This window comes from Schistocerca nitens, chromosome 8 (assembly GCF_023898315.1).
Source record: "Schistocerca nitens isolate TAMUIC-IGC-003100 chromosome 8, iqSchNite1.1, whole genome shotgun sequence".
In the NCBI taxonomy this organism is placed as follows: domain Eukaryota; kingdom Metazoa; phylum Arthropoda; class Insecta; order Orthoptera; family Acrididae; genus Schistocerca; species Schistocerca nitens.
The window spans coordinates 364,572,612-364,589,867 of NC_064621.1; the positions used below are offsets into that span (position 1 = coordinate 364,572,612).

Sequence of the window (17,256 nt, forward strand, 5' to 3'; positions counted from 1 at the left end):
TGAAAAATCGAGGATTAACTTCTTAACTGAAAGATCTATTAATGTGCTACGGGACCCTGGGACTGTACCAAAGAAAAGAGGATAGAGTTCCACATCCAGGAGGCAGAATTATCTGCAGCCTCACCCATACCATATTCATCCGCTAGTGAGCCTGGAAGTCTATAATTTCTGTTTGAAAAAGAGCGCAAAAGATTCGAAAGTACTAAAGTTAATGGACTCATCAAGACAACAGGATCTCGAAGTATCATTGAGACGTCAGAATAGAACATCCGAAGGAGCAATGAAGAAGAAAGGAAGGAAGTACACTGAGAGAACAGGTATCAGCAACAAAGATAAAATCCCAACGGCTGAAAAATATTAGTTCCATACAGGTGCATCAGGAATAGGATAACATGTAACTATTTAATATATTTGATATCTACAAAATTATTGAGGGTTTCATGGTCACTTGTTGACGTATGTTGGCTTCTGTCTCGGGTTCTTCGACCGACGTTTGTTTGACGATTTTTCCGATAATTCGCCCGTACGAATGGCTGCCACCGTCAAAGTTTCGCCCTCCTATTCTACCACCAGCTAACAAACGTCGACCGAATAACGCGAGACAGAAGCCAACAGACAATAATCAACTATTTAGTATCTCACTGATATTGATAAAATCGTAGCTTCTTCTAAACAGAAACTTGTAGATCACAAATTAGTTCCGTTAACACCAGCATCGTTTATGTTATTTCTCATTTTCATGACAGGGTCTACTTCTCGTGACAGAACACCACTTTTCTCAAAGCTTAGTGTGGCAAAATAGTGGTTCAAGTGTCCAAATCTGAAATCACATAACATTTCACTTACATCCTTGTCCACTCAAAATGTTGACGATGAGACCTGTAAGATTCCGCAAAAGAACTGTTGAATTTTAGGTTTAAATTAAGTGTATGGCTCTGAGCACTATGGGACTTAACGTCTGAGGTCATCAGTCCCCTAGAACTTAGAACTACTTAAACCTAACTAAACTAAGGACATCACACACTTCTATGCTCGAGGCAGGATTCGAACCTGCGACCGTAGCGGTCGCGCGGTTCCAGACTGAAGCGCCTAGAACCGCTCGGCCACTCCGGCCGGCAAACGAAGTGTTAGAAACCGTATTTTGTCACAAATAATGAGATTGTTAAATTGTTAACGAAACTGAGTTACCTTGTCCATTTAAGCCGCACCCCATCGTTCAGGAAAAATAACACCCCTCAGTTAAAAATACCGAACAGTGAATTTTCCGTGCAAGAAATTGTTGACTATATATGCGGCCACTGAAGCTATAACCGTTGTTCGATTGCTTGGCGTATTACTCAGTACACTACGGAGTACAGTGACAGGTAAGTTTACTGAACGTGTAATGTGAAACACATTTGAACAACACAGTAACGATATTTGTTTCAGGCGGGCCATCTAGTTTTTTATTTCAATACACCATACAGTGATAAACAACTCGGGTCTTATTTATGCTGTTATGTGCACTGCGACACACTCCATTATTAGTTCAAGACTGGCAACTGTTTGCTCCCGAAAATATCTGACATGGCGTACGCTGACAGCCTCGGCGTTCTGGTTTTATTCACACTGTCGAAGTCGACTTCGTACAATCCCATCTTGATCCTGTGAATAAAAAATATCACAAGTCGGTATCTAGTGCATCTATAGTTCTATTCACAATAAAGCAGCTACTATAATATCCACAAAAATAACTCCAGCACACTATAAGCCACAGAGTCTTTCAACACTACATGCGAGGGGCGTTCAATAAGCAAAACAGCATTCGGCCAATTTAGGTTGAAAATGCGGAACTTGTTGTGGGACATAGTGGAATATTCCCGCTTCAGCCCCTTTAGTTTAATGACATCCGAGGTGGGCTATACATAGCCTTTAAAATGGCGTTTGTAACGGAGGTGCGTACCAAGCAGAGAGCTGTCAATGAGTTGGGGTTGGGAGGTTGTTTTGGAGGAAGAGACCAAACATCGACGTCATCGGTCTCATCGGATTAGGGAAGGACGGGGAAGGAAGTCGGCCGTGTCCTTTCAGAGGAACCATCCCGGCATTTGCCTGGAACGATTTAGGGAAATCACAGAAAACTTAAATCAGGATGAACGGACGCGGGATTGAACCGTCGTCCTCCCGAATGCGAGTCCAGTGTGCTAACCACTGCGCCACCTCGCTCGGTGTCAATGAGTTTCTTTTGGCGAAAAACCAGAGCATCTCAGACGTTATAAGCACCTTAAGAATGTTTACGGAGACCTGGCATTGAACAAAGGCATTGAGGTTGGGCGAAGCGTCTGCCATCATCGCAATAAAGTCGCACAAACCTGTCCGATCTCCCGCGTGCCAGCTGGCCGCACACAGCTGAGATTCCTCCAATGTTGGAACGTGCGGACACTCTCATTCGCGGTGATCGACGGATCACAGTCACACACATCGTTGCTCAACTTGACATCTCTGTTGGTAGTGCTGACACACTCGTCCACCAGCTCGGGCACTCAGAGCTGTGAGCCCGCTGGATTCCTCGCGCCTAACAGAAGACCATAAAGAGCAACGAAGAACCACCTGTGCGGAATTACTTGCGCATCACGAGGCTAAACGTGAACATCGTCACAGGTGATGTACATGGCTTCATCGCTTCAAACCGGAAACAAAACGGCAGTCCATGTATTGGCGCCACACCACCTCTCCTCCAAAGAAAAAAGTTCAAAGCCACGCCCTCAGCCAGTGAAGTCATGGCGAGGTCTTCCCGGACTTTGAAGAGGTTATTCTGTTTGATGTCCTCCCTCATGGTGCAACGATCAGCTCTGAAGTGTATTGTGGTACCCTCAAGGAATTGAAAAGGCGGCTTCAGCGTGTACATACCACAAAAATGCAAGTGAACTTCTCCTCCATGACGACGCAAAGTCTCACGTAGGTCTGCGCACCCGAGAGGAGCTTACAAATCTTCATTGGACTGTTCTTCACCATCCACCCTACAGCCCAGATCTCGCACCTTCCGACTGCCATCTGTTTGGCCCAATGAACGATACTTCCCGCGGGAAGCAGTGCGTGGGCGAAGGGGAGGTTATTGATGCAGCTTTGACGTCAGCCATTAGAGTGGTACCATGCGGGCATATAGGCCTTTCCAGTAAGGTAGCGCAGGGCCGTCACATTGAACGGAGATAATGTTGCAAAAAATGATTTTGTAGCCAAAAGAGTGGGGCACAATATGGCGTATTGGAATCCTGAATAATACCATCCTGCTTTCAGGGAAAAAAATGTGTCGCATTACTTATTTAATGCCCCTCGTGCATTGTAAAATAGTTGTGTCGCTGCAAGGGAAAACATCAGTGATAACTTAATAGTAAAGGCTGTCGCCGTGCTACAACAGTCTTCCACTCTGACTTTTCAGTGACCTCTAAGCAGAGGGTCTGAGAACATGTCGTCCTGGCAGGACACATCTTTCCAACAGCAGTATTGCAGAGCGGGACGCACAATTCGACAATACAATGGTAGACATTAAAATCTGAACACCAGGAAGTATAGAAAAGAATGAAATTTTACTTATTGTGCGTATGCAGTATAGTAGGAAGAATACATGATTAAACTTGTAGAACGTTTGGGGATATTCTGGGTCTGAAATTTAGTACACAATGTTGCCACCTCTGGCACGAACAATGGCTCTAATCCGACTGGTCATCGACTCGAATAGAGCTTGGATGAGAGATACGGCTATGTCATTCCATGCTGCTTCAAGTCTGCGCCAGAGTTAATCGATCATAGTGTCCAGCGATTGGTAGTGTCTCAAACTCTTGGCAGTCGATAACCAAATGTTTTCAGGGGACCACAGCATCATTTGCGACACCATCTGTTCCGAGGCAGATCGAGACAGCACAGATAACATGCAGTTTTTTGTGATCTTGTTGAACGTCACCGTCACGAAGGCTTCAAAGAAAGGGCGCACTCACCAGTCCCGTGCACCAGAGGTGTTCACTTTGAGTACCTAATGGACCCAATACTTTCATGCCAGGTGCTTGGTTGTATTACAGTACGTAACGTATGAAGACTGAAGCGCCGAATGGAAATTTGTACGACCGCCAGGATTCGATCCCGGGTCTCCTCCTCACTAGGCAAACGTGCTAGCCAATACGCCACCCTGGTACAGAGGCTTTGCACATCTGCATGGACTATTCCAGAACACTCTCTCCTCAATCCAATTCCAATTCATGCCTCAGCCCATTTGGTATTCCCTTTATACTCAAACAGCATTGCAGAGACTGTCCAACTGTACTAGAATAACACCTAGGCATCGAACGAAAGGGGGGATCCTGCCTCAAACGCAGGCTTAAGTACAAGGGTGGCGTAGTGGTTAGCACAGCTGCCTAGTGATTAGGAGTTTCATGTACGAATCCTGGTCTTAGTACAAATTTTCATTCGTCACTTCAGTCTGCATAAACGCATCATAGATGTTTGGGACTTGAAACACCATATAGTTTCATTTGATTAAAGCACCTATGCCTGGGTTTCATGCAGGGTCCCCCTGTTTCGCTCAGTGCTTAGGTGCTGTACCAAATAGCTGGAGAGACTCTGCAATGATATTTGATTTTGGGGAAATGCCAAATGGACTGAGGCATGAATGGCAATTTGGATTGAGGAGGGAGGCATGCTAGAGTAGTCCACGCAGTTGTGCAGAGCAACTGAGCCCAGGTAGCGTAGCGGTTAGCATATCTGCCTAGTGAGGAGGCAGTCCAAGTTCGCATCTAATCCTTGTTACAAATTTTCATTCGTCACGTCCGCCTGCTTAGTTGGGTGGTAACGTGCTCACCTCTCATGCAAGCGGGCCCGGGTTCGATTCCCGGCCAGGTTGGATATTTTATCCGCTGGGGGACTGGGTGTTGTGTTGTCCTCATCATCTTTTCATCCTCATCACCGGCGCGCAAGTCGCTCATTGTGGCGTCAAATGAAATAAGACTTGCACTTGGCAGGGGCCTCCCGGCCAACGATACCATATGCTCACTTCTATTTGCCATCCGTCACTTCAGTCTGCATAAATACATCATAAATGTTCGAGACTTGAAACAGTCTCTGGAACAACATAGATTCATTTGATTAAATAACTAATGCATCTAGCAAAGATCTTACTCCTCAGAGCAGCCGCACAGGAGTAAGTCCATCGTGATACTGTATACAGAATACGACGCGCCTGGAAGGACGGCGTGGTGCCACTCCTGAATCCAGTGATGGCGTCGGGCGCTGCGTCAAGGAAAGCAGCAACAGTGGTCGCCTTCCTGACAGTCCACGGTGCTCCTAACATCGTCACATAGTCCGTGTGGATGCGGTTTGTCCACGATACGCTGACAATTTGCGCAATGGCTTTCAGGATTTGCAGTATGGCAACCTTACCCCTACATTATGACTGCTGAGGACAGAGGAGCGGAGAGGGGTAGGCAGCTTCGGCTGATTGCCGTAGTCCTGACCCCGTAATCGGTAATAATTTGCGCATTAATACTTGGCGTCTAGGGACAGTGTAGCGGTGGCAGCACTCGGAGGTAAATGAATAAGTTTCAACTAGTGTCGATGTTCCCCACTTCTGGCTGCACCAGTAAAATCGTCAAGTTATCATGGACAAGCAGTACTTGATTCACTCCAGTTTGCTGGCTCGAGCTGCACAACAGAGTGAACAATATGTCTGTCCTCCCGGCTGATAGACATGTTGGGCTATTGAAATTCCTCCTGGCATTGAGTATGGTCCTCTTCACTCCATCTATTCCTTATTCACTTGAAAGTCATGAGATCCCAACGGACAGGGACAGCAATATCGCGGTCGCGATAGGTCACATACACTCGCCATCCAGAATTACGTGCTGTGTCCTCCCTACCAAGAAATCTTCACTCCAGTCAAACATTTTGTTTGATACGCCATATGATCTAAGATCCAACGCTAAATGGACGTCAAGGATATTGGACGATGGTTTTGTAAATCATTTCTGGTACCTTCCTTGTATATGGAGTGGTCTATGCTTTGTCCAAATACTGGGCACACTTTTTAGTTAGAGTGATAAAAGGTGTTGTTAAAAGAGGGGCTAGTCCGACCCTAAAATCTGAATAGAATCTGATAGAGATTCCAGTGGATCGTGGAGATCTGTTCAGTTTTGGAAATTTGAGCTGTACTGCTGCGTCCAGATTTGTCTTTGTTGAGAGTTGAGATGTGAATTGAAGGACTACTGGGCTGCTTACCGGACAAGCGTCCATTATGCAAACTCGATTCCTGTGATTTGAGAATAGTCACAATAGCAATTGATACGTGACAAATGTTTTATCGCCTAAGATACTTTCTGTCGTTCAAACAATTCCTTACTCTACCGTTCAGCATGGCAGTGCTCAGCCGCATGCAGTACCTTCAGTCACTGACTGACAACAAAAGTTAAACACATGGAAGCACGCGCCCCACTTTTCGTTGTATTTTCTACCTCTGCCTTCCCCCCTCCTCCCCCCCCCCCCGCCCCTCCCAACCAGTCGTACCTCGTAAGGATCCCATATTGATGAACATTCTGATGTAGATGCAGTGGGTATGTAAATGGTTAGAGTTGCTGTGGCGTCTCACGGTTACGATGACCACCAGAGTGCTTTACCGTTATCACCACGTGACCATTTTACCAAACCATACAAGTTATGTAATTGGCATGTGCTGCGTCAGACCGTTGGTGAGCACACTGAAGAACAATGGAGAACGCTGCGTGCTCGTGTGAGACAATGTTACCAAAACCTGACAGGTTCAAAAATGTCTGCATGCTGTTGACTTAACGAATCGTGGATTATCCAGCCTTGTGGGGCATTCAGATGTCACAATCAAACAACGTTGAACTGAATGGAGGAGGACAATCAAGCACGTTGTCAAGATTCTGGTCGAACAAGTTTGACCACAGCAAGGAAGTATCGTTCTACTGTATGCCAAGCACATTGTAACTCATTTGCATTTACGACTGCGATCTGGACACAAGTCATGGACTCATTATAACACACTGTCTCATCATGAACGATTCGTTGGAGACTAGTCGGAGCCGGGTTGCTGAATCAGTGTCCCAGATATTGGCTGCCATTCACACCACAGGACAGATGACTGCTTCTGGTGCCATACTCGGAAAGCGTAGCCTGTTGTCGAGTGCCGACGCATCATTTTCAGCGATTAATCTCGGTTCTCCACTGTTTCCGGTGGCTGTTGCCTGGGACTTTGGCGGGACGACGTAAAATGTCACATTCTGTTAATGTCTTGGAGGGACCGCTAACGTTATGTTGGGGGGGAGCCTTCAGTTGCACTTCAGATCACCCCTGGTAGGGGCTAAAGGCACAGAAGCTCTGAAGGCAGAGACGCTTGTGACCGGCCTCATGTGTTACTTGTCATAAGACAATATTCTCGTATAATCTTTCAGTAGGACAAAAATTGCCTACCCATTGCACGTGTCTCTATGAAATGCCAGTATGATTTTGAGGTACCCCCTTGGGCAGCAAGATTCCACGATTTGTCGGCATTAGAGCACATGTGGAATTCACTGAGACATCGATTCAATCCCTATGCCAATTTCCATGATATCGATGGCCAGATACGTTGTGGCCCACCTTACCTCAGGCGAAGACACGACAGTTGTACGACACTCTTCTCACGTGAAACAGTGAATGTACCCAGGCCCAAGGTATCCCAACATCTTACAGATAAGTAACCAGCAGTGCGCTCAAACCGCCAATTTCGTTGTATATTTAACTTGATTAATCCACGAAACTTCTCAATCCTTGAAGTTTCGTTTCGCTCCTTCCTCTTGTTCTAGGAGCGTTTTTTTTTTCTTTCGGTGAATGTAGAATGATAAGGAACAACACGTTCGTGACCAGCACCTTTGCCAGAGACGTTACACACTGAACACGTTTGGCGAATGGATGTCGGCTCTTCACCTCGATCCTCCAGCAATCACTGCATGGAAGGAGCCTGCCTAGGAACATGTACAGGTTGATGGGAAGTGACTGCTATCGACGACGTGGTCCGTTTCAGGGTGCATAGATACTGTCTGAGAATTCAAACCTGGTACTATTCAGGTTACTTGAAAAAGATTTTACTGTAGAATCTGAGAACTCGAAGTTGTGAGGAATTGTGTAATACTTAGGAAGTGTGAAAGAGAGTAACTGTCAATTGTACAATGCATGCAAAGAGTGAAAGAAACATGATAATTATAACTCTTTCTGTGAGGTTCTGTGTGTCATAAAAAAAATTCCCCCTGCCGTGGCTTAAACTGATCCGTTTAGACTCACAGTAACGTTTACATTTCTTCATCTTGACTTCTGGCTACAGATTAGAAACTCTCTTTAGGATATATATTTGTTGCCATCTCAGTTTCATTTGGTCACCCAAGGAGTAAGAATAAGAAGGCAGGTGAAGTTGATGTAAACATGAATCTCTCTCTCATTGGTTGGAAGCGAGACTTTAAGAAAGCCAACCGCCATTGTAAGCAATTACGATACTGTATACAACATTTAACTGAATAATTGCAAAAAAGTAAATAGAAAACCATATTAACTAAATTTTTCGTAATTGGTGTCATTACTTCATGGCAAACATTTAAATTTCACTCCAGATTTATAGGCGCAGATTCGCAGTGCAACAATGCAGGTTTGGCATGTCTGCTTAACAATAGAAGCCTTAAGACAAGGTTAAAATCTTTTAGGTAAATAAGCGTCACAGTCACCAAGAGAAGAACGAAATAATATACTGGATGTTATTACTAAATGTACTTAACGACCAGCCAATGAACTTACGTTACTAACATGCCATGCAGGAGACTCATTTTCGAAGTGATATCGAAATTTCAGAGTTACCACCACGGAAACAGCACTTACAGTTTTCTCGTTCAAAAGTTTTTCATTTCACTTAGACAATAATGTTTACCTGATCAGTGAATACATCTACTTCTGCTTCATTTCAATCTCCTGCTAGATTTCTAGACATAATCAAGCAGCTTAATTAAGCCGAAAGCAACTTACGAGAAGCCGCTGGTCCATTCCATGTTGTCCATGAGGGTCCACATGGTGTAGCCGAGTACCTCCACTCCGTCAGTGTTGATCGCTTCCAGCAGCGCGCTCAGGTAGTTCTACAGCAGGGTAATACGAATGTGTTACGGAACAGCAACAATATCTACACGTGACATTCAGCAACCTCTTGCGGACTTGTACTTACAGTCAGGTACTCCACCCTGCCCGTGTCATTCAGGCCTCCAGAGTCGCCATAGCCGTTCTCCGTCACGAAGATAGGGTAACCCGGATACTCTGCAGTTATCCAGTTCAGTATTTTCCGCAAGCCTGCGGGATTGTTCTGCAGAAAAGCAGAGTTATTTGATTAAACGAGATACGCGATTCAGCCAAAGATTAACTTCATTCAATATAAACCCAGTAGTCGTAAGACATCAACGCAGTACCAAGCATTAATTTGTCATAAAAGAGATGAGATTATAAAAATAGCTACGGGTTGTCAAAACGGCACCCAGCGACAACTTTTGTCCCAAATCTTTATTTAAAGATGTTGAAGGTTCAGTTACTAGTTTCGGATTTGGACAAACTATTGAAGGGTCTCCATATTAGCCTCTTCATAATGTTTAAATAAAATTTAACATCATTTCGCATGTCCTTTACCATGTTATACTTCCGGTGCATTCATTAAACATGCCAGCAGAAATAATCGGCAACTGAGTATGCTCAAATCAGCCAAATCCGCATGAATTCTCTGAATTCATGCATATTTTATGTCTATTTTATATCCGTGTGTTGATTTATTACGCATTTGTGCTTCCTATACCTTTCCCACAAGTGATTACAATGTATTTATACTCGTATGGTACCAACATGCTTCTTTTCCATCCCTACCATCTTACACGACAGAGTGAAAGAATTCGTATATACGAGGGTAATTGAAAAAGTAAAGGGACTTTTGAGAAGAGAAATTTTTTTCTAATGATAGAAAACTGAAACATACATTATTCTTCTACATAACTTCCCTGCACTTCAACACACTTCTGTAGAATGTTTCACAAGTTTTTTTATTCCATAGAAAAAGGGTTTTTTGGTTGCACCTGTAATCAGTTTTGCACCGCATTAATAACTTCTGCATCGGTTGCAAATCTTCTTCCCCTGGGCTCTTACTTCAGTGGCCCAAACAATGGTCCAAACATATGGAAACCGCTTGGAGCCAGATCTGACTGTACGGCAGGTGTCTTGACTCCCGTATTGTTTCGGCCGTCCGTTTGGCAGGATGTGGCCGAGCGTCACCTTGCTGCAGGATATCTTTATACAGTTTTCCGTGACATTTGGATGTGATTGCAGGTTCTACTTTAGTTCACAACACGTCATAGTAGTTCTCACTGTTCACAGTTTCACTTCTTGGGGTGAAATGAAATGAACGGCTACCACACCTTCCATATCCCAGAGTAGTGTTAGCACAATCCCACAAGCTGAAGGTCGACGTTTAAATTTCTTAACTTGTGATGATGATGGATGCTTCCAAACCATATTCGCAACCTTACTTTCCAGTTCGTGATAATGCACCCATGTTTCGTCTACAGTGATGACTTGCTGTAAAAATCAATCTCCCTCGTGATGATAATGGGCCAAATGTTTACGAGTGATGTCCAGCCTTTGCACCTTATGCTGCTCTGATAATTCTTTCGGTACCCACCTTGCACACACTTTCCGAAAATACAGCCTGTCGTCCAAGATGGAATACGCTGAACTATGACTGATATGTAAAGTATTGACCATTCCGTTCACTATGATTCGTCTGTTTCCCATCACCATACCCTTAACGACTTCCAAATTGTCCTCAGTTGTTGACGTCGATGGCATGCCCGACCTTTCCTCTTCACATACAGAAGTTCTTCCCTATTTGAAGCGCTCTATCCATTCGTAGACCCTGCTTCGAAATAAACTGCGCTTGCATTCGAAGAATTATTTCTGCAGGATCAGCACCAAACAAAAACGCTTCCCTCATTTCCTCTTTGGTGCAGATCGACAATGGCGCTGCCATGTTTCACAGGTTGCTACAATACAACGACTAATGCTGGAATAAGAGTGACACGTTCTATAGAATTGTTGTAGACGACAATACATCAGCTCTGGATGCCAGCAGTGTGACCAAGCCCTACGGCGAAAAACTGCAAAACTCCCTTTACTTTGTAACTCCCCTTGTAGATTGAGTTTTCGTAATGTTTGATGGCGGGTAAGCTTCTTGTCTGCTACTGGAGCAGCTCAGCCATCTTTGGTAACAAGAATGGAAAGTAGCAAAGAGGTTTTGTTCCCTTGTGGTCGAAGCGCTATTGTGCTTAAGGTGCGGTAAGGGTGTTCTCTGACGACTTCCACTACCTGTGTGTGGGGACCCCAATTTGGTCAGGGTGCTGTACTCTCGGTCCTAGGAATTTGCAGTTGTGAGTATAGTAACTCAGTCTCTTTAAGTTTCAGCCTAGACGAAGTTTTAATGCATTTTTTTCTAGCTTCAGACCTTTATAATGGTGCAGAATATTTCATTCGGAATGGAAAGTGATATGATTTTTTGTAATTGTTCGATTTTACTAGTACAGTTACTTTATTCAACCAGAACTCATAAATGTGGCCCGTGGTGTGCGTACTCTGCATAGTCTCAATTAGAATTCGTTCCTCCCAGTGTGAAAGTGCGTATGTTTGTGTTTCTTACATTATTTCTTCTTCTGCTTCGTTAGTTTCGTCGGTAGTCCGTAATTTCCATCCATTAGAGCGTATGCCTTCGTTTACTCAAGCCAATGTGTTCGTCGTTGTTTTGAGGAACCTTCATGTCTCGGAATCTGTTTCATCTTGCAATAACTTCGCTATGATTTACTTATGTGGGTAGTTCCTCCCACACATTAAATGACTTTTCGGAATTTTTATATTTTTTCTTGGTCTGACTTTTTGTGGCTAGGGTCATGTGTCTGAAAAACGAACGAGATTTCAGCAAGTCGGTTTTCTGTTCTTATTCTACGCTTATAGGGCATTCAGTTCGACGTCCCGTACTTTGCGTTAGGCCTGTGGAGCAAACCTTTCGCCGACTAGATGTGTTTGTGGTGCATGTTGTAGTTCTTCTAGGTCCTTTTCTATCTATTGTGTGGTGTTACTATGAATCTGAAGTGCGAGTGTGATTCCTTTACCATTAAATGATTCCTATTTTAAGAGATCCTAATAATTTACAAGCCTATCAGGCAATGTATCTGATTATTTGCTGAACTCACATGGTTATTTAAAGCAGGATCAACCACTGTTATGTTTTTATATAAATGTGTGGCGCTTTTCTAATTTGATTACGTAAAATAAATGTTAAATCTAGCTTAAATTAAATTTCACTATTAATGTTTTATCTCACATATCTCAATATCTGCTTCACAGGATACGTTCTACAGCGCTTGTCCCTTATTATTATTGCCCCTTATTATGAATTATACAATTCATCCAAGCCTATTTATTTAATAGCTTGTTAAGTAAAATTTCAATTATATAAACTACATTCCCTGTGAACAGATCGATTACCTGACTGAGAACAGAACGCACACTCTCATTTGATGAGAGTGCCTTAGCCTCCGTGTGGTAAATTAAAATCATTTATTGTTCGCGGAATTTTAATAGATTCAGTTCATGATTTTCACAGATACTCCTTGTAATCTATACAGATACTTTTCATATGGCGACCGTATATCGTTCATTATCTCTACAGTTACCCTATACAGGGTGGTCCATTGATCGTGACCAGGCCAAATATCTCACGAAATAAGCGTCAAACGAAAAAACTACAAAGAACCAAAATTGTCTAGCATGAAGGGGGAAACCAGATGGCGCTATGGTTGACGCGCTAGATGGCGCTGCCATAGATCAAATGGATATCAACTGCGTTTTTTAAAATAGGAACCCCCATTTTTTATTACATATTCGTGTAGTACGTAACAAAATATGAATGTTTTAGTTGGACCACTTTTTGCGCTTTTTGATAGATGGCGCTGTAATAGTCACAAGCATATGGCTCACGATTTTAGACGAACAGTTGGTAACAGGTAGGTTTTTTAAATTAAAATACAGAACGTAGGTACGTTTGAACATTTTATTTCGGTTGTTCCAATGTGATACATGTACCGTTGTGAACTTATCATTTCTGAGAAGACATGCTGTTACAGCGTGATTACCTGTAAATACCACATTAATGCAATAAATGCTCAAAATGATGTCCGTCAAGCTCAGTGCATTTGGCAATACGTGTAACGACATTCCTCTCAACAGCGAGTGGTTCGCCTTCCGTAATGTTCGCATATGCATTGACAATGCGCTGACGCATGTTGTCAGACGTTGTCGGTGGATCACGGTAGCAAATATCCTTCACCTTTCCCCACAGAAAGAAATCCGGGGACGTCAGATCCGGTGAACGTGCGGGCCATGATATGGTGCTTCGACGTCCAATCCACCGGTTATGAAATATGCTATTCAAAACCGCTTCAACCGCACGCGAGCTATGTGCCGGACATCCATCATGTTGGAAGTACGTCTCCATTCTGTCATGCAGTGAAACATCTTGTAGTAACATCGGTAGAACGTTACGTAGGAAATCAGCATACGTTGCACCATTTAGATTGCCATCGATAAAATGGGGCCAATTATACTTTCTCCCATAATGCCGCACCATACATTAACCCGCCAAGGTCGGTGCTGTTCCACTTGTCGCAGCCATCGTGGATTTTCCGTTGCCCAATAGTGCATATTAAGCTGATTTACGTTACCGCTGTTGGTGAATGACGCTTCGTCGCTAAATAGAACGCGTGCAAAAAATTTGTCATCGTCCCGTAATTTCTCTTGTGCCCAGTGGCAGAACTGTACACGACGTTCAAAGTCGTCGCCATGCAATTCCTGATGCATAGAAATATGGTACGTGTGCAATCGATGTTGATGCAGCATTCTCAACTCCGACGATTTTGAGATTCCCGATTCTCGTGCAATTTGTCTGTTACTGATGTGCGGATTAGCCGCGACAGCAGCTAAAACACCTACTTGGGCATCATCATTTGTTGACGTTTCACATGTGGCTGAACACTTCCTGTTTCCTTAAATAACGTAACTATCCGGCGAACGGTCCGGACACTTGGATGATGTCGTCCAGGATACCGAGCAGCATACATAGCACACGCCCGTTGGGCATTTTTATCGCAATAGCCATACATCAACACGATATCGACCTTTTCCGCAATTGGTAAACGGTCCACTTCAACACGGGTAATGTATCACGAAGCAAATACCGTCCGCACTGGCGGAATATTTCGTGATATCACGCATTTATACGTTTGTGACTATTACAGCGCCATCTATCACAAAGCGGAAAAAGTGGTCCAACTAACACATTCATATTTCTTTACGTACTACACGAATATGTAATAAAAATGGGGTTCCTATTTTTAAAAAAAGCAGTTGATATCCGTTTGACCTATGGCAGTGCCATCTAGCGGGCCGGCCATAGCGCTGTCTGGTTTCCCCCTTCAAGCTAGACGAATTTCGTTCTTTGTAGTTTTTTCGTTTGATGCTTATTTCGTGAGATATTTGGCCCGGTCACTATCAGTGGACCACCCTGTATACAATCGTCAAAAGGTTTTCTCGTGCTGTGTTGGAGCCTCGTACTGCAGTTTGTTAGGGACGTGACTGGTGTGACACGGATAAAGCTCTTGAAAGATAAAAATCATCGCAAGTGAATATCTGTATACTGGTGCTATGCATACAGTGACGTTGCTTCTGTAAAGTCTACCGCACTTGCGGACCTTAATAAACATCTGCTGACCTCCGTGCAGTTTATAAAGTGTGCTCGAGATGATAACCTTTAGTTTAAATAGACCGCGATTTTCACAACTGACACTTCCATCGTTCAACGGTATAACGACTTTTTCCACGACAGTACGCCACGAATATTTGTCGATATGAAACTTTGGCATTTGTATGTGAAAACCATCTGAACTTCAATTTTATAAATTCGGAACCGGCGGTAGCAAATCTTTAAATAAAGATTTGGGGCTTATCGCTGTTTTAATCTTTTAGTTAATATATTTCGCGATATTAGTAAAGGGACGCAACTTCTTCATATTTCATAAGGTGAATGAAATGAAATGCCAACATAGACCATCCATCCAAAACTTTCCAAGATTGATTTTTCCGGACGTATTAGCGAAGTTAGTGCAGTAATTACGGTGGCAGCTTGAACTAACAGCTGTAAACAACAAATGTCAGTTCTGGGCAGGCTGTGTTAAATAGTGGATGTTTGGTTGGTTGGTTTTGGGGAGGAGACCAAACTGCGAGGTCATCGGTCCCATCAGATTAGGGAAGGATGGGGACGGAAGTCGGCCGTTCCCTTTCAAAGGAACCATCCCGACATTTTCCTGAAGCAATTTAGGGAAATCACGGAAAACCTAAATCAGGATGGCCGGACGCGGGGTTGAACCGTCATCCCCCCGAATACGAGTCCAGTATGCTAACCACTGCGCCACCTCGCTCGGTTTAATTAGTCGATGTGCCGCCGTAATGTGACAATGTTGTTGTGCCACAAATCACAAAGGATCAATGTTTGGAAGGAGAGATATGTATGCGGGAAATTTGTTCTACAGACATTGATTCCCGAACGAAAACAATGACGCATGGACGCCTTCCGCGAAAAAAAAAGTCGACAATTTTGTTCTGGAAAAAATCATCACGGGCGATAAGACTTGGTGTTATGAATACGAATCTGCCACAAGACGACGTATTCCAGAGCGAGTCTCTGGTAGTTCGCCAAGACCGAAGAAGGTGTGATTGTGACGTAGGAGTTGAACAACATCCCAAAGAAGGACTCTTCTGGCAGTTTTCGTGGTTGTATGAACGTTCTGTGCATTGTACTCAAGTGGAGGAAGACGATGTAGAACACCTGAAGCATTAAAATCACCATCTTAACTTTTCTCTATCTTTATTAATCCAGTTTCGAAACTTTTTGAACTGACCGTTTATTGTGAATTTTCACAACTATATTCCACAGCGTTACACCCGAAAGACATAGGCAGCATGTTACTTTCGTATATAAGCTGCATAGATTTTGATTTTTAGCTTGTGTCACGATTAGAAATGGCAAACATTTTAAAACTTTTAAAATTTTCTTGTTAACTTTTTGTTCTTTCCCATTGTGCAATTCATGGTCAAAACTGGTAGTGACTGTAATAATCTTCTATAATCATCTCTAAAATAAAAATTAGTGTACAACAAGTTAATACCGGGGTGGTTGTAACTCAAGTGCCGGCCGTTGTGGCCGAGCGGTTCTAGTCGCATCAGTCTGGAACCGCGCGACCGCTACGGTCGCAGGTTCGAATCCTGCCTCGGACATAGATGTGCGTGATGTCCTTAGGTTAGTTAGGTTTAAGTAGTTCTCAGTTCTAGGGGACTGATGACCTCAGATGTTAAGTCCCATAGTGCTCAGAGTCATTTGAACCATTTTGTAACTCAAGTGCAGCTATTCATGGAGGACCTTCGTAGCCTGTAATTATCGTATGACAGCGGAAGACAGTACATATGCCAATGCATTAATGCGGAACGGATTTACACTAGAAAACAAACTAAAGAGCGGCCATCAGGTTCAACTGTGACGCTGTACACTGTCTGTATTACGGTATGACATCCACGCTACTGTTTGACAAGCTATAACGTGAGTGAACAATGTGGGTATTGCGAAGAGAGGCGTCCGCTCTTTTATGCAAACGGCAGCAGTTACAGTGTTGCGTTGAGGGGATCGATGTCATTAAATGGCTTAAAGAAGATGATAATGAAATCTGAAAACACAGGTGAGCTTGGTGTGGCATCTGGAAGAGGAAGGAGTGCTATCCTAATAGAAGTTATTGACGAGATTGCTATTGCTGTAACTGACCATGCAGCAGTCACCCCAGGCAATGGTAGTGCTCGTGCAGTGTCACGAGAATTGTTCACCCCATGAAAAAAATGTCCAAATGTGTGTGAAATCTTATGGGACTTAACTGTTAAGGTCATCAGTCCCTAAGCTTACACACTACTTAACCTAAATTATCCTAAGGACCAACACACACACACCCATGCCCGAGGGAAGACTCGAACCTCCGCCGGGACCAGCCGCACAGTTCATGACTGTAGCGCCATAGACCCATGATCAACAGCACGAATCCGAAGCAATATTCTGAATTTGTTCTGCGGTTTCTG

At 43.6% G+C, this 17,256-nt stretch overlaps 1 protein-coding gene across 1 annotated transcript in view; it reads right to left on the reverse strand.

Moving 5' to 3' along the window:
- Positions 1 to 1,418: 1,418 nt before the first annotated feature.
- Positions 1,419 to 17,256, reverse strand: part of LOC126198908 (myrosinase 1-like) — an 85,154-nt gene continuing 69,316 nt past the window's right edge. Inside the window, exons 9-11 of the mRNA XM_049935535.1 lie at positions 9,224 to 9,358; positions 9,031 to 9,137; positions 1,419 to 1,644 (exon numbers count right to left, since the gene is read on the reverse strand). Coding sequence (XP_049791492.1) covers positions 1,524 to 1,644; positions 9,031 to 9,137; positions 9,224 to 9,358 — 363 coding nt within the window. The 3' untranslated portion in view covers positions 1,419 to 1,523. The remainder of the gene's footprint in view (positions 1,645 to 9,030; positions 9,138 to 9,223; positions 9,359 to 17,256) is intronic.